Here is a 19501-nt window from a genome sequence, read left to right as displayed (position 1 = left end):
CATGTTTATTGTTTGATACAATTCAGTCGATCATCTTTATTGATCAATCTAGGAAGAAAAATTGTGCAGAACTGTCCTTTCAGTCCAAAAGATTTGATTCTTCCATTACAACGTCGGAGAATTCCGAGGCAGTTGGACCATAATGCGCGTGGAAAATGTGGAAAGCTCTGGTCGATTTATGTGAATAGAAAGTCCTAGAATTTTGAGACTCCGGTCGAATTAATCTGTGTAAGAAAGGTGGGATAATATTAAGGCTATTCCCCCCCGAAGCAACGGTGACAAGCTTGTAGAAAAGAGAGAAACGCAAGTTACTTTAAGCTCAAGCAGCCTTTGTGGGCTCACCGACAGTGCTTTAAGTCGCTCAAGCAGCCCAGTCGGTGCGTTAACTCGCTCAAGCAGACATTGCGGGCTCACTTACAGTGCTTTGAGGCTAATACAAGTGGACTTTGAATAGTCCATCCTTCGATTTTGGCCATGGCTGCTCCATTTCCTGCGGAGAATTCAGTCTGATTCCCAGTTTCTGTTAGTGAACTGAATGCATTCCAATGCAAAAATGGCCAACATCTACGCGCCATGTATCTGCATTCGGCTCCCGCTCTGGGCGTGTTTCCTCATCCAGCTCTGTAATTTTGCTGCAGCTTCAGCTTCAACGGATACAATTATAGAAGGGCAAAGACTTGGTCATTCACAGACCCTCACATCCTCTGGTCAGGTATTCGAGCTGCAATTTTTCTTTCTGCAAAACTCCACCAATTCGTATCTCGGAATCTGGTATAAAAAGATCGAACCGAGAACCTTTGTTTGGGTGGGAAACAGGGTTCAACCACTCAAGGGCTCCTCCCCCTATCTTACCTTGAAGCAAGGAAACCTTGTGATCATTGATGATAGAATCACCTACAGCGTCAGTGACCTCTCCTCAGCTCAGAACACAAGGTTGACGCTGTTGGATTAGGGGAATCTAGTTCTGATTAATGGGAGAGATTTGAACATCATATGGCAGAGCTTTGATGATCCTACCGACACTTTCCTCCCTGGTATGAAACTTGGGATGGATAAAAGGACCGGAAAAGTTTGGTCACTTACTGCCTGGGAGAAGGAGAATGATCCGAGTCCTGGAACTGTGTCCCTGAGGTTAAGCTCTCCAAGATTAGATGAACTTATCATCCTGAAGGGGAATCAAACTTACTGGTCTCGTGGCTCCTTGCCGGAGATGAGATGGAACTATATCTACTATATCAGTTTCATTACCAATGAAAATGTATCCTACTTAACCTATTCGATGAATGATACTTTGGTTCTAAGTACGGGTGTATTATTCGCATCAGGGTAGCTGGGGACACTATGTTGGCTAGAGAGTTTCCAGCAGTGGAGGATTGTAGCGTCCGTTCCCCAAGACAGTTGTGATGTTTACTCTTTCTGTGGTCCGTTCAGTAGCTGCAGAAACTACAGCAAACCTACTTGCCAGTGCTTGGAAGGTTTCAGTCCCTCAGACTCCAAGCCCTGGGAACAAGACAATACCTCTGGTGGGTGCACGAGGAAAGTACCTCTGCAGTGAGATGAAAGCAGCTCAGTCAAAGGCAAGGAAGACGGTTTCTTGATGATACCCGAAGTGGTTCTGCCTCTATATCCCAAGATCACTTATGCTTTATCTCGGCAACTTTGCGAGTCGACTTGCCTGCGCGATTGTTCTTGCAATGCATATGCTTATAATGGCAGTGGAGGTTGCTTCTTGTGGAGTGGAGATCTCCTGAATCTTAGACAACTTACTAAAGGTGACACTATTGGTGGACAACTATACCTCAAACTTGCTGCATATGAGCTCCGAAATAATCAGGGTACAACTCCAAACACAAGGGCTGATAATTTTTCCTATCTATGATCACGTCCTGTCCTTGATCTTGAGGATCTTTTGTTTTTTGGCTTCAGGGGACAAAAGATCAGAAATTAAGAAACTTGTGGCTGCCATTGTTCCTTTCGTGTTGCTCTCAATTGCAATTTCTGTCTATTGCCACCAGAAAATGAAACAGAAATGTAAGCCCTCTTCCATATTCATCACTTCCGAAGAAACACGACTTGAGTTTTACTATTAGCAGACAGTCTTGCTCTTGAAATACAGGGAAGATGGAGGCAGCAGAGGACATGCTACAATTCAATGTGGATATGATGGGCATTTCGGCCCATGTAAGTGAGCATCCGTCTAACCAAACCAACAAAAGTGCAAAGAGCAAGGAATCTTGGTTGCCTCAATTTAGCTTCACGAGTGTATCTGCGGCCACAGATAAATTCTCTCTGAAAAATAAGCTTGGAGAAGGCAGCTTTGGTCTCGTTTATAAGGTAATTTTACTATCTTCGCTGCACCTATGCCATGGTCAGAGCAAGCCTTAGAACCATCAAGGCTCCAACAGCTGAGTTAGAAATTTCTCTGGCAGGGTAAACTTATGGTCAAGAAGTAGCTGTGAAAAGGCTTTCGAGGAAATCGGGCCAAGGGCTGCAACAGCTGAGAAATGAAACTACGCTCATAGCTAAGCTCCAGCACAAGAACCTTGTTAGAATCTTGGGCTGCTGTTTAGAAAAAAGTAAAAAAATTTTGATCTATGAACTCATGCCCAACAGAAGCTTGGACTTTTTTCTTTTCGGTGCGTTCCCCCAGAAGCTATAGGTCTCTCTAGTTTGATATGCTTTAGTTTTTTCTCAGTTAACATTAGGAACATATTTTTCTCAGTTAACATTAGGAACATATATTAGTGCAGATCCATTAAAGCAGGGCCTGTTGGATTGGAAGGCGTGTGCAGGTATTATCGAAGGAATTGCTCAAGGGCTTTTGTATCTTCATGAACATTCAAGATTAAAAATCATACATAGAGACCTCAAGGCGAGCAACATGCTGTTGGATAAAGATATGAACCCAAAGATATCCGATTTTGGGCTGGCGAAGATTTTTGGTGGAGACGAGTCCCAAGCAAACACGAATCACATTGTTGGGACATAGTAAGTGGGCATGCAGAACAAAGGTTATCTTTATATGTGCAGATATGTTTTCTTCTGATATCTAGACTGACTAGATGATTAATTCTATACTAGTGGGTACATGTCCCCTGAATATGCACTGGAAGGACTTTGCTCCATCAAGGCTGATGTATTCAGTTTCGGAGTCCTGCTGGTGGAGATAATTAGTGGCAAAAAGAACACCGGATTCTACCAGAGTGACTCGTTGAATCTTCTTTCCTATGTAAACAACTACTGTTATTGTGGAAGATTCACAACAGTAGATGGGTAAATTATTGAAGTGTTATTATATTCATGACATATCCCACCAATGGTCTCTTTCTTTGCAGGCATGGGAACTTTGGAGTGGAGGCACACCAATGAGGTTGGTTGATCATTGCTCCGATGATACAATGATGAGATACATAAATATAGCTTTGCTTTGCGTTCATGAGATCGCTGCCAGTAGACCATCCATGTCTGAAGTGGTGTCCATGCTGACCAGCCAGAATCTGGCTCTACCTTCACCTAAACAACCAGCTTTCTTGTACTCGCATCCCATGCCGACCAAGATGCACAATGGACCCAGCACCCTGCCCGAACCCAGTTCAAGGAATGATGTAACAATTTCTGTGGTGGAAGGTCGATAGCTATGCAGTGAAAGACTGTTGAGCTTCAGCGCATGCTAATTTCTTCTATGAGTAGCCGTGAATGATCTCTCTCTTTCATCATTCAAGATATAGTTTTCATCCTCTGTTCTAATTATTTGTCCAATGTAGAGATCATGGTTTTCGATGTTTTGATCGTACCTCTTCGTGCACTTTTTAATGGATAAAGATAAGTACCATGACAGTTGCTGACTTTTTTGTATGATTACTCTTTTTTTCCTCAATTAGCCAACCTATAACGATAACAAATACGATATCGTGTTACCGAACCAGAGACTGCAGATGTGAACTTTGATAGCCCGTGCACAGGAGCATCAGTATGGCTGTGGGCGTGTAATCTATCTATGGTTGTAATTGCGGGTAGCTCAGGTACCCACTGTAATGTAATGGATCGATCTCTTGGAAGTGCCACCTGAAGCTACTTCTGGACATATCACTCTATTCCTGAATCAAAGAACAAGTTTAGACGTTTAATTTAGTGCTGTCAGAGGTAAGATGTGGAAACATAACAAGGAAAGGTAAAAATGAAAGTTCCTTTTGGTACTAATAAAATATATAATTGAAAAAATTTATAAATTTTTCCATTTTCTTTCTTTAATGAATATGATGAATAAGAGCAAAGATATTTGGAGTTGACTTGACCCTCCTCAACTCAGTAATTGTTGGGTATCCCTCCAATTTGGAGGAAGTTGGGCTTAAATTGTATTGGGCTTTTATCGGACTTTAATAGGCCCAAGAACCCACTTTTGTTAGGGTTAATTTTCAGCTAAATTAGCTGGGTAAGAGGCGGCAGAATTGAGACAGCAGAACAGTACAGAGAAGCAGTAGAATACAGAGAACAGAGAGCTGTTTTTCTGTGCGACTAGAGCTAGATCAACCCTCGATCGGGACGTCAAACGAGCTCCGATTGGGACGAAATTTTGACAGCAGCTTCACAACACGTGGGACTAAGTTCTGAACGGTCAGAATTCCTATTAGAGCTCTGTAGGTGCTGTTTCAGTTGACTTTGTGAACTACCCGGTGTGGGTGACGAATTTAGTGTTTGGGTGATTCAAGAGAGTGTTTCTCTTGAGTTTGGTGATCCAAGGGTTTACCCTTGATGAAAGACATTGTATAACCTTCATTCATAGTGGATCGTTGATTCGGAGTTGGTCCCGTGGTTTTTCCCCACATCGGGGTTTTCCACGTAAAATTATTGGTGTTCTTTTACTTTACTGCTTGTTGGTTGATTTGATTAGTTCCTATCTCGATTACACTAGTAGGGGAGGAAGATTAATCGCTGCGTTATTGTTTGGTTGAGTACATCCATTCCCAACAAGTGGTATCAGAGCCTCGGGTTAGAGAAGTTTGAGTTTTTTCGGTGTTTTCGAGATGGAGGAGTCTACAGGATCTATGTTCAAGTTGAATGCAACCAACTACTCTATATGGAAGTCTCGGATGGAGAATCTTCTATTTTGCAGGGATTTGTACGATCCCATTGAAGGGGATTCCGCGAAACCTAAAGATAAGGATGACAAGGCTTGGGAACGCACAAATCGGAAGACTATTGGTTTGATTCGGCAGTGGATAGACAATAGTATTTATCATCATGTTGCTCAGGAGACAAATGCGAAAGCTTTGTGGGATAAATTGACAAATCTCTATGCGAGGAAGACACCGCAAAATAAGGCATTTTTCGTGAAGAAGCTGGTTCATCTTCGTTACCATGATGGAGGTGATATGGCTGTGCACATGAGTAATTTCCAGGATACTATTAACCAGTTGACGAACCTGGACATAATATTACCCGATGAGTTGCAGGCTTGTCTACTTTTAGGGACTCTACCGGATAATTGGGACACACTTGTGGTTGCATTAAGCAATTCTGCGCCAAACGGGAAGCTATCTCTGGCTACGGTGACAGACAATTTATTTAATGAGGAGACTAGAAGGAAAGGCTCGGGGATTTCCATTCAGTCTGAAGCTTTGGTTACTGAACAACGGGGGAGAAGTCAAAGCAGAAATTTCTCTTCCAAGCATAGTAACTCACGTGGCAAATCGAGGGGTAGATCAAAGTCGAAGACGAGGAAAGTGGTCACTTGCTATCACTGTGGAAAAGAGGGACATTACAAAAGGGAGTGTAGAGCTTTGAAGAAAAATCAGAATGGCAACGGTGAGAGCAAGAAGGAAGAAGGCACTACAGCAGTGGCATCTGATGGAGAGACTTACATAATTTGTGATGAAGCCTATGTGAATTTCACTTGTCAGGACTCTACCTGGGTTGCAGATACAGGTGCCTCGTTTCATGTCACTCCTCATCGGGATTTTTTCTTATCTTACACTACCGGGGATTATGGTTATGTGAGAATGAGGAATGGACAGTCATGCAAGATTGTCGATATTGGTGATGTCTGTTTAGAGACCGAGCTTGGCTGTAAGTTGCTTCTAAAAAAGGTGAGGCATGTTCCAAAAATTCGCCTTAATCTAATCTCGACGGGTCAGCTTGATGATGAAGGCTACAGTAACGAATTTAGCAATGGGAGATGGAAGCTCTCCAAGGGTTCGTTGATTGTGGCACGGGGTCAGAAGACCGACACTCTCTACAGGTTGCGTGCCAGACACAACTCCGGTCAAATTAATGTTGTTGAGGATTATCCTATCGAGCTATGGCACATGAGACTTGGGCATATCAGCGAGAAAGGTATTCAAATTCTTGCTAGAAAGCAGTCTTTGCCCGTTAAAGGTATGCACTTGAGCACTTGTGATCACTGTTTAGCTGATAAGCAGAGGAGAGTTTCTTTTGTTAAAAGTCGTCCCTCTAGATGCGATCATATACTTGATCTTGTGCATACTGATGTTTGTTTCATGTCGGATAGATCTCTTGGTGGTGCTCTCTATTTTGTGACTTTTATAGATGATCATTCCAGGAAGGTTTGGGCTTACCCTATGAGAACTAAAGATCAAGTGACTGAGATTTTCAAGAACTTCCATGTAGCAGTGGAAAGAGAAATGGGCATGAAGTTGAAATGTGTCAGAGCTGATAATGGTGGTGAGTATAGGGGTCCTTTCGAGAACTATTGCAGGACTCACGGTATCAAACTTGAGAAGACGGTACCGAAGACACCACAGCAGAACGGGCTTGCAGAGAGGATGAACCGCACAATTGTTGAGAGAGTTCGTTGTATGCTTTCTCAGGCGAAACTGTCTAAGTCTTTCTGGGGCGAGGCAATGAGGTCAGCGGTTGATCTTATTAATCTTACACCGTCAGTTGCACTTGATGGAGATGTACCCCAGCAGGTGTGGACCGGCAAGAAAGTATCGTACAAGCATCTCAGAGTCTTCGGGTGCAGGGCATCTGTTCACATTCCTCGAGATGAAAGATCAAAACTCGATGCCAAGGCAAAACAATGCATCTTCTTGGGTTATGCACATGAAGAGTTCGGGTACAGGTTTTGGGACCCTGATAGCAAGAAGATCATCAGGAGCAGGGATGTTGTGTTCTTTGATGACCAAACAATCGAGGATTTGCAAAAGTTAGAGAATGCCAGAGTAGGCAATCCTCACGAGATCTCTATTCCTGTATCGATTGATGTAGAGCACCCAATGGAAGAGGTACCTGGTGAGTATGAAGAAACCACGACTAGGGGTGAGATTCCTCAGGTAGATGATGATGTGACTACGGATGATACAGGCTCGCAGTTACAGTTAGAGCCTGCAGATCTACCTAGACGATCTGATAGAATAAGACGACCATTTACAAAATATCCGCCTCATGAGTATGTGCTACTGACTGACGGGGGAGAACCTGAGTGCTATGGTGAAGCTGTGGCACATGAGCACAAGGAGCACTGGTTGAAGGCGATGAATGAGGAGATGAACTTCTTGTCTGAAAATTACACGTATGACCTAGTGAAGCTACCGCAAGGTAAGAGAGCATTGAAGAACAAATGGGTCTACAGGTTGAAGACAGAGAACTCGCGACCTCGATACAAAGCTCGACTGGTAGTGAAAGGTTTCAACCAGAAGAAAGGAGTTGACTTCGAGGAGATCTTCTCGCCCGTTGTCAAGATGTCATCGATCCGAGTTGTTCTCGCACTGGCAGCTAGTCTGAATTTGGAAATCGAGCAGCTCGATGTAAAAACAGCTTTCCTGCATGGTGACTTGGAGGAAGAAATATATATGGAGCAGCCTGAAGGATTCCAAGTTAAAGGTAAGGAGCATTTGGTGTGCAAGCTGAGGAAGAGCTTGTATGGTCTTAAGCAAGCACCTCGGCAGTGGTACAAAAAGTTTGACTCTTCATGTTGAGCCATGGCTACACACGGACAACTGCAGATCATTGTGTATTCGTGAAACAATTCTCGGATGGTGATTTTATCATTTTACTGTTATATGTGGATGATATGTTACTTGTTGGTCATGATATGAGCAAGATTGCAGAGTTGAAGAAAGAGCTCAGTAAGTCCTTTGCCATGAAGGATTTGGGACCGGCAAAGCAGATCCTTGGGATGCATATTTCTCGTGACCGATCAAGTGGAAAAATTTGGCTTTCTCAAGAGAAGTACATCGAGAAGATTTTGGATCGGTTCAACATGGGTAATGCTAAACCAGTTTCATCACCACTTGCTTCTCATTTCAAACTTAGCTCGAAGCAATGTCCTACAAGTGAGAATGAGAAAGAAGAGATGAAGAAAGTCCCTTACTCATCAGCTGTAGGGAGTTTGATGTATGCGATGGTCTGTACAAGACCAGATATCGCTCATTCTGTTGGTGTGGTTAGTCGTTTTCTCTCCAATCCGGGGAAAGAGCATTGGAATGCAATTAAGTGGATTCTGAGGTATCTCAGAGGAACATCCAAGGTGTGTTTACACTTTGGCACTGGTAAGCCGGAGTTAGTGGGCTACACGGATGCGGATATGGCAGGAGATATCGATTCCCGGAAATCCACTTCGGGATACTTGATGACTTTTGCAGGGGGAGCTATCTCATGGCAATCAAGGCTTCAAAAGTGCATCGCTTTGTCTACAACGGAAGCCGAATACATTGCGGTGATCGAAGGTTGCAAGGAGATGTTGTGGTTGCAAAAGTTTTTGCAGGAGTTGAGCTTGAAGCAAGAAAGGTATGTTCTACACTATGATAGTCAAAGCGCCATTCATCTTTGCAAGAATCCCATTTTCCATTCGAGGTCGAAGCATATCGATATCAAGTTTCATTGGATTAGAAATGTGTTGGAGTCCAAGCAGGTGAAGCTAGACAAAGTGCACACCAATGAGAATGGAGCTGATATGATGACAAAACCTCTCGCTAGGGAGAAACTTCATGTTTGCCGAAGTATAGCCGGTATACTTGAAGTCTCCAAATAGTCGGGAGGGGGAGTTTGTTGGGTATCGCTCCAATTTGGAGGAAGTTGGGCTCAAATTGTATTGGGCTTTTATCGGGCTTTAATAGGCCCAAGAACCCACTTTTGTTAGGGTTAATTTTCAGCTAAATTAGCTGGGTAAGAGGCGGCAGAATTGAGACAGCAGAACAGTACAGAGAAGCAGTAGAATACAGAAAACAGAGAGCTGTTTTTCTGTGCGACCAGAGCTAGATCAACCCTCGATCGGGACGTCAAACGAACTCCGATTGGGACGAAATTTTGACAGCAGCTTCACAACACGTGGGACTAAGTTCTGAACGGTCAGAATTCCTATTAGAGCTCTGTAGGTGCTGTTTCAGCTGACTTTGTGAACCACCCGGTGTGGGTGACGAATTTAGTGTTTGGGTGATCCAAGAGAGTGTTTCTCTTGAGTTTGGTGATCCAAGGGTTTACCCTTGATGAAAGACATTGTATAACCTTCATTCATAGTGGATCGTTGATTCGGAGTTGGTCCCGTGGTTTTTCCCCACATCGGAGTTTTCCACGTAAAATTATTGGTGTTATTTTACTTTACTGCTTGTTGGTTGATTTGATTAGTTCTTATCTCGATTACACTAGTAGGGGAGGAAGATTAATCGCTGCGTTATTGTTTGGTTGAGTACATCCCTTCCCAACAGTAATGAAACCTAAGGTCCTTTGCTAAAGAAGTATGAAAAAAGCGACAAGGATAAAGACTTGACTAACCATTCTCTACCCTTGACTTTCATTACAAGTAAAGATGTTGGATTCTGTTCATCAGCCGTATTGTGATATTTGCAATTGTTAGCAACCAATATCTGGCAATGATGGTTATCTTCAACTTCTTCTTATATCATGCGTGCAATTCCCCTTTTCGTATCTCCTGCTCTTTCGATTGAATAATCTATGAACTTTGCAGGAGTGTTCTGATTATTTGCATATGAGCTGCAATCTCTATTTGCCAATGAAACTCAAGATCTTTGCTTGGAAGGGCCAGAGTAATGTTCTGGTCCCACTCCATTGGATGGGTTGCTTTCTTCCATTTCCTAGCAGCCTCCAAGTTTGACTCATACTTATGGTCTTTTACTGTACATGAAAGATCATATGCTGTTCTTCTTAAACTGCATATCCGATACTTACACTTGCTCCCGGCAACAATTTATTGCAAATCATGAATCTAATTCCCTTTGCCTTCTTGCTGCTTTGGCCTTGTTCTTTCTTGCATTTGTGTAATGACCTCGTTGCAGCTTCAGCTTCGACTGATACGATCACAGAAGGGCAAAGTCTGAACCTTTCACAGACCATCACATCCTCCAATCAGGTATTTGAGTTGGGTCTCTTCGATACTGTTGGGACCATTTACCTGGGAATCTGGTATAAGGTTGAACCAAAAACTGTAGTTTGGGTAGCCAACAGAGATCAACCTGCTGCTGATTCCTCTACCAAAGTCACCTTAAGGCAAGGGAATCTTGTGATCCTGGGGAATGGATTCACCTATGCAGTGAGCAAGACTTCTACAACCCGGAAGACGATTGCGGTGCTCTTGGATTCAGGAAATCTGGTGCTGAGAGATGGGAATGCAACCTCGGACATCCTATGGCAGAGCTTTGACTATCCTACAGATACTATGGTCCCGGGGATGAAGCTTGGGACTGACAAAGTGACTGGAAAAGTTTGGTCTCTCACAGCTTGGGAAAACTGGCAAGACCCGAGTCGTGGAATTCTTTCCCTGAAATTAAACCCTCAAAGAAGGGATGAATTAGTGCTAACGAGAGGGAGTAAAAAATACTGGTCTAGTGGATCCTGGAATGGACAAATATTCCCTTCGCTGCCAGAAATGAAGCAGAATAATATGTATAATTGTAGTTTTGTTAGCACTGAAAATATGTCTTACTTCACCTATTCGATGCATAATACTTCGATCCAAAGTAGATTAGTCATAAATGGAACCACAGAAGCGTTGCAGCTACTACAGCGGGAATATGAGTATGTATGGAGTCCGTTATGGTCCATTCCTCGGGATAGATGCGATGATTTCACTATTTGTGGCCCATTTAGTAGCTGTATGAGCTACAACCGTCCTTATTGCAAATGCTTTGAAGGTTTTACGCCCTTGGACTCCACGTCTTGGGGACAGGGAGATACATCCCGTGGGTGTGTGAGAAGAACGCCCTTAAATTGCGGGCAAAATGGCTCACTCATAATTGATGGAGACAGGTTTTTAGCGATGCCCAATGTGGTTCCTCCTACGAATCCTGTAACCATATCGACCACATCTTCTGCCCTATGCAAAGCACTTTGCTTGGTTAACTGCTCTTGCTACGCATATGGTTACGGTGATTTTGGCGGGTGTACGTGGTGGAACAATGATATCTCAAATCTGACGCAGCTCGCAGGAGATGACCCCAATGCAAGGCGACTGTACCTCAGGCTTGCGGCATCTGAGATTCGAGAGAATCAAGGTACAACTATTGATTACACATTAGTATCCATGTGTTGAATTTGAGTTATCTTGAGGTTAATGACTGTCTCAGGCGACAAGAAATTAGTGAAGATAATTTCAGCTGTCACTGTTTCCATGTTATTCCTATGTCTTATCTGTTTCATCTATTTACGATGGACAAGGAGATGGAAAGGTAAAGCTCCTCCTTCCTCCATTTATAATTTTCAAGTACCTCATCAACTAATATATAACATGCAGTCACCTGCCCTTCAAAAATAGGGAAGAAAAAGGTAACTCAGGACATGCCACTCTTTGACGTGGACATGATGAGCATTGCAGCTCATTTAACAGAGCACCCTGCTAATGGAAAACAGAAGAATTCTAATTGGTTTCCCCAGTTTACCCTTGCAAGCACAACCTCTGCTACCGATAACTTCTCTCAGCAAAATAAGCTTGGAGAAGGTGGTTTCGGACCTGTATATAAGGTAATGGGTTTGCGGTAAATCGACCTCAAGCCTACATGACTGATTGATATATATATTCTTTGGAGATCTCACAAACTTTTACAAATAAGCTCACTTAACAAGAATAGTATGGCAGGGTGTACTTCCTAATGGTCGAGAAGTAGCAGTGAAACGGCTTTCGAGGCAATCTAGTCAGGGGCTACAAGAGCTAAGGAATGAAACTACGCTTATAAGCTCCAGCACAAGAATCTTGTCAGAATCTTGGGGTGCTGCTTAGAGAAGGGAGAGAAGATGTTGATCTATGAATACATGCCCAACGGAAGCTTGGACACGTTCCTTTTTGGTTTGTTCCTACACAGCTTAAACTAGCTAGTTTGATGTTTTCTCCTTTTGGATTCGTATCACCTCACTGGCTTTATTGGCAACATTAATTTGAAAACGAGACAGATCCAATGAAGAGAGGCATATTGGATTGGATTACACGGGCTCGTATCATCAAAGGCATCGCTCAGGGGCTTCTCTATCTTCATGAGTATTCGAGGCTGCGGATCATACACAGAGATCTCAAGGCCAGCAACATTCTTTTGGATGAGGAAATGAACCCCAAAATCTCTGACTTTGGTTTGGCAAAGATGTTTGGCGGAAACGTGTCTCAAGCAAACACAATTCACATTGCTGGAACATAGTAAGTGGATGCTCAAACAATTTCATTACTGTAACATAGAAAGTTCATCTTTATCCCATTTTATGTATACATCCTCTCATAGTCACATGATACTGAGACTGAAAGAAGTAATTTATGCAGTGGTTACATGTCTCCTGAATATGCATTGGAAGGGCGATTCTCGATCAAGTCTGATGTATTCAGCTTTGGGGTCCTGCAACTGGAGGTTATTAGTGGCAAAAAGAACACGGGTTTCTACCAAAGCGAGTCGCTAAATCTTCTTTCCCATGTAAATGCTCCTGTCCTATGCTTGCAGTAGTTGGGCCGTGCGTGATCGATTGCACTAAAACATTCATCTTTTCTTCCTCTCAGGCATGGGAACTATGGTGTGCAGGCAAAGCTTTGCAGTTGGTGGACCCAGCATTAGAACATGACCTTGATGCCGACATTACGGTGATGAGATATATAAATGTGGCCCTTCTGTGTGTTCAAGAGATTGCTGGTGATAGACTGACCATGTCTGAAGTTGTGTCCATGCTGACTAATGAGAATATTACCATACTTTCCCCCAAACAGGCTGCTTTCTCAAACTTGAGATCCACCAGGGTGCCCGTCCAGCCTATCAGCCCGCCTGAGCTCTGTTCACAGAATGGCATGACAGTTTCTGCAATGAAACCTCGGTAGATCTGAAGAGAACTGTTGGACCAATTGTCATCGTGTTATGGCTGGTTTATAGTGTTGAATGATGTAGTCTGTGAATAATTCAGAGGTTGTGTACTCTTCTCCAAGAAGGAGGTGATATACAGATAAATCAGCTATTTCCAACATATAAGTGAAAGAACTATTTGGCTTTGCCTTGGAATTCCATGACAAAGTGGAAATATTAATCAAATTGTTTGCTGAGACAAGTTTCTTCTATGGTAAGATTATGATGATAATCGAGATGCACGTCTGCTACTGTCTAAACAGGGTGTAAAAGTTCATCATCAATGTCTACTGGAAAAACAAAACATATTGTGAAAGAGATGGCATCAACTTTTTCAAAGTGAAAATGATTTGATGAAAAATCATATGTGGAAAATAAATTTGACTGAGTCCAACCTCAAAACCACTCTTATTCAGGTCGTTTTGTCAAATAACTATCTGTACAAAATGTTGAATTTTTCACACTCCGTGTCAAAATTCCATCACCATCCCTTTCAATTGAATTCGTCAATTTTATGAAGATTTTGAGAGACAATGGAGAACATATTTGAAGAATTTTCATGGAACTTGTTAGTTATATCATGAGAGTGAGAGGGAACGAGGGGGGCATTTGGGGAATCTGTGTTATGCTGATCAAAGTTTCTTTCGTTATGGTAATTCAATCCAAGCTCTAGCCTCAGAAATAGTCCGACAACTATAGTAAAGGTCTTCCATAAGACTAATATTAACACCGGGGGGGGGGGGGGGGGGGGGGGGTGGGCAGCAGAATAGACTGAAGCCCTCTGGTAATTCGTTAAAGAAGAGAGCCATCTTCAATGTCCTAGCCAGAGTTACTTTTTGGTTCATTAGATCCTGCAAATATACATGAGACTACATAAACATTATGACATTCCAGTCTTTACAGGAATCGAATGCTGAAGCTGCTAAGTTCAGTCTGAGGAAATTATTCCTTAGGTGACCTTTTGACGATATTTATCAATGTTCTCTTACAGCCCTACTGCTCGGACAATTTATTGTTTCGCTTGAAGGTAAGCTCTTTCTGTCTTCACAAACACGATGAAACTTCTCTGAAAATTGTTTCCTAATAATGCCCACCAAGTTTGTAATAGGCCGATGACCCCGGTTTTCCTCAGAAAATGCAGCTCGGGGGCTTGCTGCTCATCGTCTTTTCTTATTTGGCCTCATTCACTAAACCTCAGTTCTGCGGTCGATGCCATAACTCTGGATCAATCTGCCATCGATCCTCAGACTATGATCTCCTGAGTGCAGAGCTTCAAGCTAGGTTTCTTCTCCCGTGGCAAACATTAATAAAAATCTCCTTGTTTCAAGAAATCTTATAAAACAGGGGAACTGAAAACCTTTTTCTTCTCAAGGTTCATCGGACTTTGGATCCCCCAAAAGTAGATTGATTGCCGTAAACTACCAGAAAAGTTGATTTAACGTGCTTTTTATGCTTTATATTCAAAGTGCTGCTTTGCTTTTTCGCTGTTATTTTTCCAAATACAGATTATCAGTATCAGGAAAAATGATAAATGTGTACTTCGCATAACGGTTTTTCAAGTCTGAATATGGTTCATTCCATTGAATTTTGCTTTTAGAAGGAATATTTCTTCCTCGAATCATTTATCAGTTGCAGTCTTTTTCCATACATCAACAGTTGTACCTAAAAATTTCTGCTACTTCAACCATGACAGAAAAGGACATGAGTAGATTCTGAATGTCCTATATGGAAAATAACGATAGTTATTCGACTAAAATTCCAGGAAACACACGATACAGAAAAAAGAAAAAAGAAAAAGGATCATAGCGGCGGAGAGAATAACTCGGGTTTCATGGGGGGCAGTTAGGATCGATGCGTTTCATGATCATTAGTGACTCAATTTGGAAAAGCAGTCAGAAGGGAAAGAAAAACTGCAGCAAGGAAAACGAAATAAAATGTAATTACAATGTAAAACCTTGCAATGCAGCAAAGAACAAATTTATATCTCACTCCCTTCTGTGTATTGCATTCTGTGTGAGAACAAGAATTTGGAGACCACGCATAATATGGAAAAACCACGCAATGGGAGACCTGTTCATCGGCCCTCGAGTGCAGTGACAGTTATACCATTAGTGCTGATCGAGATGTTGTTTTTAGAGGTAGAATATTCCATGTCCAAGAGGTCCCTTTCGTTGAAGAATCCCGGCTCTTTAGGCTGTGGCAGAGAGATGTCACTACTCAACATAAGTACAACTTTCGACATGTTCGGCCTATCGTCCGGGCTCTGTTGAACACACAATAGCGCGACGTGAACAGATCGTAGCATCTCCGCCTCATTGCACGATTCCCTTATTGATTCGTCGATCAACTCATGTAACTTCATGTCCATAGAGAGCCTCCACGCCTGACAATTTTTTGAGAAGTTTGTCATTTTAATCCGAACCTTAGCAGGGAGCAATATGGATAGAGAGGTTATAAAATATTAGTTCAACTTGATTACACATACATGGCCTAGTAGGTTCATTTTGTGATCCGGGTGACTGAATTTTCGATTTCTTTTTCCACTCACTATCTCTAGGACCAGCACCCCGAAGCTAAAAACATCTGACTTCACTGAGAAGAGGCCATCAATCGCGTATTCTGGAGACATGTAACCACTGCAAAACCCGATTCAATAATTCAATCAAACAAGCAATCATAGCGATGACAATTAATGAAGAGGAAAGAGTCATTGGAAGTCCTTACTATGTTCCGACAACTCTATTCGTGTTCCCTTCAGTACTTTCGTCTCCTCTGAAGCTCCGAGCCATCCCAAAGTCTGATATCTTGGGGTTCATGTCCCGGTCCAGGAGAATATTGCTAGCCTTCAGATCTCTATGTATGATCCTCAATCTCGAGTCCTGATGAAGATACAGTAGCCCGCGAGCAATCCCGTTGATGATCCAGAAACGTTTTGGCCATTCGAGTGTCGCTCTTCGCCTTTGATCTGCCCAAGTTTCCGCTTTGTCAGCTTACTCACTAATGTACACAGAAAAATCTTAAGAGAGTATTAAGAGGCGGACCGAATATGAAGAAGTCCAAGCTCTTGTTTGGCATATATTCATAGATGAGCATCCTTTCCGCTTCATGTATGCAACATCCCAGTAGTTTCACAAGATTGCGGTGCTGGAGTTTCGATATACATAAAACTTCATTCTTGAACTCGCCGAGCCCTTGTCGGGAACGCTTCGAGAGCCTCTTCACCGCTATTTCTTGTCCATCAGTCAATATGCCCTGCAATTTACTGGTTGTGAATTCCCTTTATCCATTGATCCTCTCAAAGACAAATGTACTTTTTCCGGTGTATATTTTCTTTGTTACCTTGTAAACAGGTCCAAAACCGCCCTGCCCAAGCTTACTTTCCGATGAGAAATTGTTGGTCGCAGCCATTATGGTCCCAACATCAAATAACGGTAGCTCCAAATCTGTCTTCTCGCTCCCATCTGTGTCATCTTCTTCTGGATTCTGTGGGGTTATTGCTGCAAAGCCAAGCAGTGAAAGAAAAAGAATTTCGAATGATTAACTTATAACCGCGCATTCAGTAAATCGGACATGAATGAATATTACCTTCTTTCATAGGCTGCTTACTCCTCATTTTAAGGATGAAGAATATGAAGCAAAGCGCAAGGACTCCAGCACACATCACCGGGATAACGATCAGCTTCATCCGTTTCTTCCCTTTTGAGCTCCTGTATGCCTCTGAATCCACGTAAATTTGCTGAATATCAGAGTAATCCAAACTCCACTCAAAATTTCACTCTAAAATAATCATAAATTCTCACCTAATTCTGATGCCGCCAATCTAATGTAAACATCCTGCCCGTTCTCACTGTAATACCTTATATCGATCAGGTCCCCGAACCAAAGCACACAGCCACTACTTCCATTCCTAATGTCCATGTTCGCATAAGCCGTGCAAGAACAGTTCTTCAGGCATACCTTGGAACACTCCTTCAGATTCATCGTCTTGTTGTACCATGAATTCTGCGTATCAGGCACCTTAATCCCAGAATACTTCAGGAACCCTTCCCCTTCCCTACAATCAAGAGGCTTCTTCCTCGTGCACCCTCCTGACCAATCAGATATCGCCCAGTACTGCACGAACTTGGGGACAAACCCCTTCAGGCATCCACAGGCCGGGGAATTGTTGATGTCGCAGATCCCGTGTGGCCCGCACAAGTTGTAACGGTCGCAGTTGTCCGTCTGAGCCGTCAAGTAGAGATTCCATCCTTGCGTGTGGCTGATCCAGGTGAAGCGCTGCAGCTCGCCATTAGTATTCAAAACCATTCGTGAGACGACCGAGCTATCAGTGAGGTTGTAAGTGTAATACACTTCCTGGTCTGTGAATACGAACTGGAATTCATATATTGGGTTTGGTTTCAGGTTTGGCATCCCGCTGAACCGCAGTCCATTCCACGGCCCAGACCGAAACTGAATCTCTGAATCCTTCCTCATGTAGAGCTGCGGGACTCCATTGGAATCCATCCTGTTTGTGTATTCACCAGTGGATGGATCGTTGGGGCTCTTCCAAGAGGTCAAGTACCGATTCATCCCCGTAACAAGATCAATCCCGTACTTCATACCGGGCAAGAATGTGTCACCAGGATAATCAAAGCTCTGCCACAGGTAGTTCTCCGGGTCAGAGTCATTTTTCTGTCTCAGTACAAGATTGCCTGAGTCCAACAGCTGCGCAATCAGGTTGCCCAATCCAGGTCCTGACGAGTTGGAGGACCAGACAGCTTGATCATCCCCATTTAAAACTACGAGGGTCCTCTGATCGACGATCTTCACCACTCCAGAAGAATCAAACAACGGGGAATCCCTATTGGCAACCCAGACCACAGTACCGTTAGAAATCTCCTTGTACCATATTCCAAGATACCGTTTGGGAGAATTACTCGCGGGGCTGAAGAACCCGAGCTCGAAGTTGCCTCCACTCGAGACGATCGTCTCCCCATCTCTGATGGACTGAGTTTGCAATATCATGTCGACTGGCAGAGCTGTTGACGCTACAAAAATGAGGCATGCTCGTGACACGAAGAGAAGTAAGATAGAGCGTAAGATGAACTTCATCATGCTTTTCGTTTTCGAATTATTGTTTTCGGTTTCTTGTGCTATGCCATTTTCAGCAGATGATCATCATCAACCCATTAAGCAAGAAAGGTCGTGAGGAGAAAAGGATCAGATGAGAACCCACCAGTTTACTTTGAATATTATGTTACTTTGAATGTCAACGTTCTGGACATTTTCTTAGGATATTGAGGCAAAGTGTTTTTCTATGTGAGTATTGGTGTGTATGTATGGACCTTTACTATATTATCCATTTTTTCATATATAAAAAAAAAGAGCAATGTTGTTTGAGAAAGTCCAAATTTTTATGTTCATTCTTTTTATGATTTTTTATAAAGAACTTATACATCTAAATCAATCCAACCACCACTGAATTTTTTTTCTTTTTGAATTGTTTGGTCTTCTTATTTTGAGTTGACTTTTCCATCATTGGGATATTGACCGTTTGAATTTTCCATGAATTTCTTAATAATTGTAAATATGAAAATAATTTGATTCTATCATGAAGCATTATTTATGAAGAAGAATTTGGTTTGGGCACTCCTATCTATCACATCAATAAAACCTTTTATAGAATCGGGTTGAAAGCCACCATAATTGTAATGTAAACTAACCAAACAATAATTTTAAAAAGGATAAGGATAAATTGCGTAGGTAATTTTCGAAAATTCTCAATTTTATCATATGTTTTTAAAAAAATTTCAAATAACACATTATTTGATTTTACTTTCAGAGTCGCGTTAACCGCCGTGAAATTTGATGGTTAAATATTTCAAAGAAAGATCCAAAACATTTCACCTTTTTGTTTTTTTCCTCAAATCCATCCATCGTCAAATCTTACCATCGGAAACCACATGCTATCGGGGAGTTCATGCTAGTGTCAAGTGTTCTTACTCTGTAAATAATTTCGAACATGCAGAATATACATATATAGTTAAGTTATTTCTTCAAATTTATAAAACACTCGCACCGGGTCTTATTCGGCGAACTTGGTCGACACCGAAGGAATAGGGACACTCCTCGCATAATTCCAGCACCAACTCATCAATGATGGAATATGAATATGAATGACTGTGTGATGTCTTGTGATTGAGTCACATATAAACTACATTTAATGACCTTCCTCTTCT

At 42.4% G+C, this 19501-nt stretch overlaps 3 protein-coding genes and 1 pseudogene across 6 annotated transcripts; 3 read left to right on the top strand and 1 right to left on the bottom strand.

Annotated features, from left to right (window-relative positions):
- Positions 1-109: 109 nt before the first annotated feature.
- LOC116213766 (cysteine-rich receptor-like protein kinase 10) lies at positions 110-3837 on the top strand. 4 transcript variants are annotated; one of them, XM_031548823.1, is made up of 7 exons: positions 110-1835; positions 1927-2031; positions 2117-2334; positions 2430-2636; positions 2751-2988; positions 3082-3229; positions 3336-3837. In XM_031548823.1, the coding sequence occupies exons 4-7, from the start codon at positions 2603-2605 to the stop codon at positions 3633-3635; spliced, it is 720 nt and encodes a 239-aa protein (XP_031404683.1). In that variant the 5' UTR covers positions 110-1835; positions 1927-2031; positions 2117-2334; positions 2430-2602; the 3' UTR covers positions 3636-3837. The 4 variants fall into 4 exon arrangements, with proteins under 4 accessions (XP_031404683.1, XP_031404691.1, XP_031404698.1 ...); XM_031548831.1 differs by having other exon boundaries at positions 1927-2334; XM_031548838.1 differs by having other exon boundaries at positions 110-2031.
- On the top strand, positions 554-1598 carry LOC116192447 (G-type lectin S-receptor-like serine/threonine-protein kinase At2g19130). Its single transcript, XM_031521005.1, has 3 exons — positions 554-901; positions 1001-1301; positions 1432-1598. Exons 1-3 carry the CDS (start codon positions 554-556, stop codon positions 1596-1598), a joined length of 816 nt encoding a protein of 271 aa, XP_031376865.1.
- Positions 3838-9793: 5956 nt separating the features above from the next.
- Positions 9794-13495, top strand: LOC116213730 (annotated as a pseudogene).
- A 1507-nt stretch (positions 13496-15002) lies between these two features.
- LOC116213713 (G-type lectin S-receptor-like serine/threonine-protein kinase At4g27290) lies at positions 15003-18546 on the bottom strand. The gene is made up of 7 exons (XM_031548754.1): positions 17084-18546; positions 16869-17000; positions 16623-16780; positions 16325-16535; positions 16008-16248; positions 15769-15919; positions 15003-15666 (listed from the first exon to the last, which is right to left on the bottom strand). Exons 1-7 carry the CDS (start codon positions 18375-18377, stop codon positions 15358-15360), a joined length of 2496 nt encoding a protein of 831 aa, XP_031404614.1. The 5' UTR covers positions 18378-18546; the 3' UTR covers positions 15003-15357.
- Positions 18547-19501: the final 955 nt, after the last annotated feature.

The sequence above is a fragment of the Punica granatum genome, chromosome 1, assembly GCF_007655135.1.
Source record: "Punica granatum isolate Tunisia-2019 chromosome 1, ASM765513v2, whole genome shotgun sequence".
NCBI lineage: Eukaryota > Viridiplantae > Streptophyta > Magnoliopsida > Myrtales > Lythraceae > Punica > Punica granatum.
This window is presented reverse-complemented; position numbering and strand designations above follow the sequence as displayed.

Coding starts and splice junctions, on each gene's coding strand:
- LOC116192447 (XM_031521005.1), top strand. CDS start 554: ATGGCCAACATCTACGCGCCATGTATCTGCATTCGGCTCCCGCTCTGG. Junction 902..1,000: donor ATGATAGAATCACCTACAGC/GTCAGTGACCTC, acceptor ATCATATGGCAG/AGCTTTGATGATCCTACCGA. Junction 1,302..1,431: donor GAATGATACTTTGGTTCTAA/GTACGGGTGTAT, acceptor TGGTCCGTTCAG/TAGCTGCAGAAACTACAGCA.
- LOC116213766 (XM_031548823.1), top strand. CDS start 2,603: ATGCCCAACAGAAGCTTGGACTTTTTTCTTTTCG. Junction 2,637..2,750: donor CTTGGACTTTTTTCTTTTCG/GTGCGTTCCCCC, acceptor ATATTAGTGCAG/ATCCATTAAAGCAGGGCCTG. Junction 2,989..3,081: donor AATCACATTGTTGGGACATA/GTAAGTGGGCAT, acceptor ATTCTATACTAG/TGGGTACATGTCCCCTGAAT.
- LOC116213713 (XM_031548754.1), bottom strand. CDS start 18,377: ATGATGAAGTTCATCTTACGCTCTATCTTACTTCTCTTCGTGTCACGA. Junction 16,536..16,622: donor GTTTTGGACCTGTTTACAAG/GTAACAAAGAAA, acceptor AGTAAATTGCAG/GGCATATTGACTGATGGACA. Junction 15,667..15,768: donor AAATGAACCTACTAGGCCAT/GTATGTGTAATC, acceptor AAAAATTGTCAG/GCGTGGAGGCTCTCTATGGA.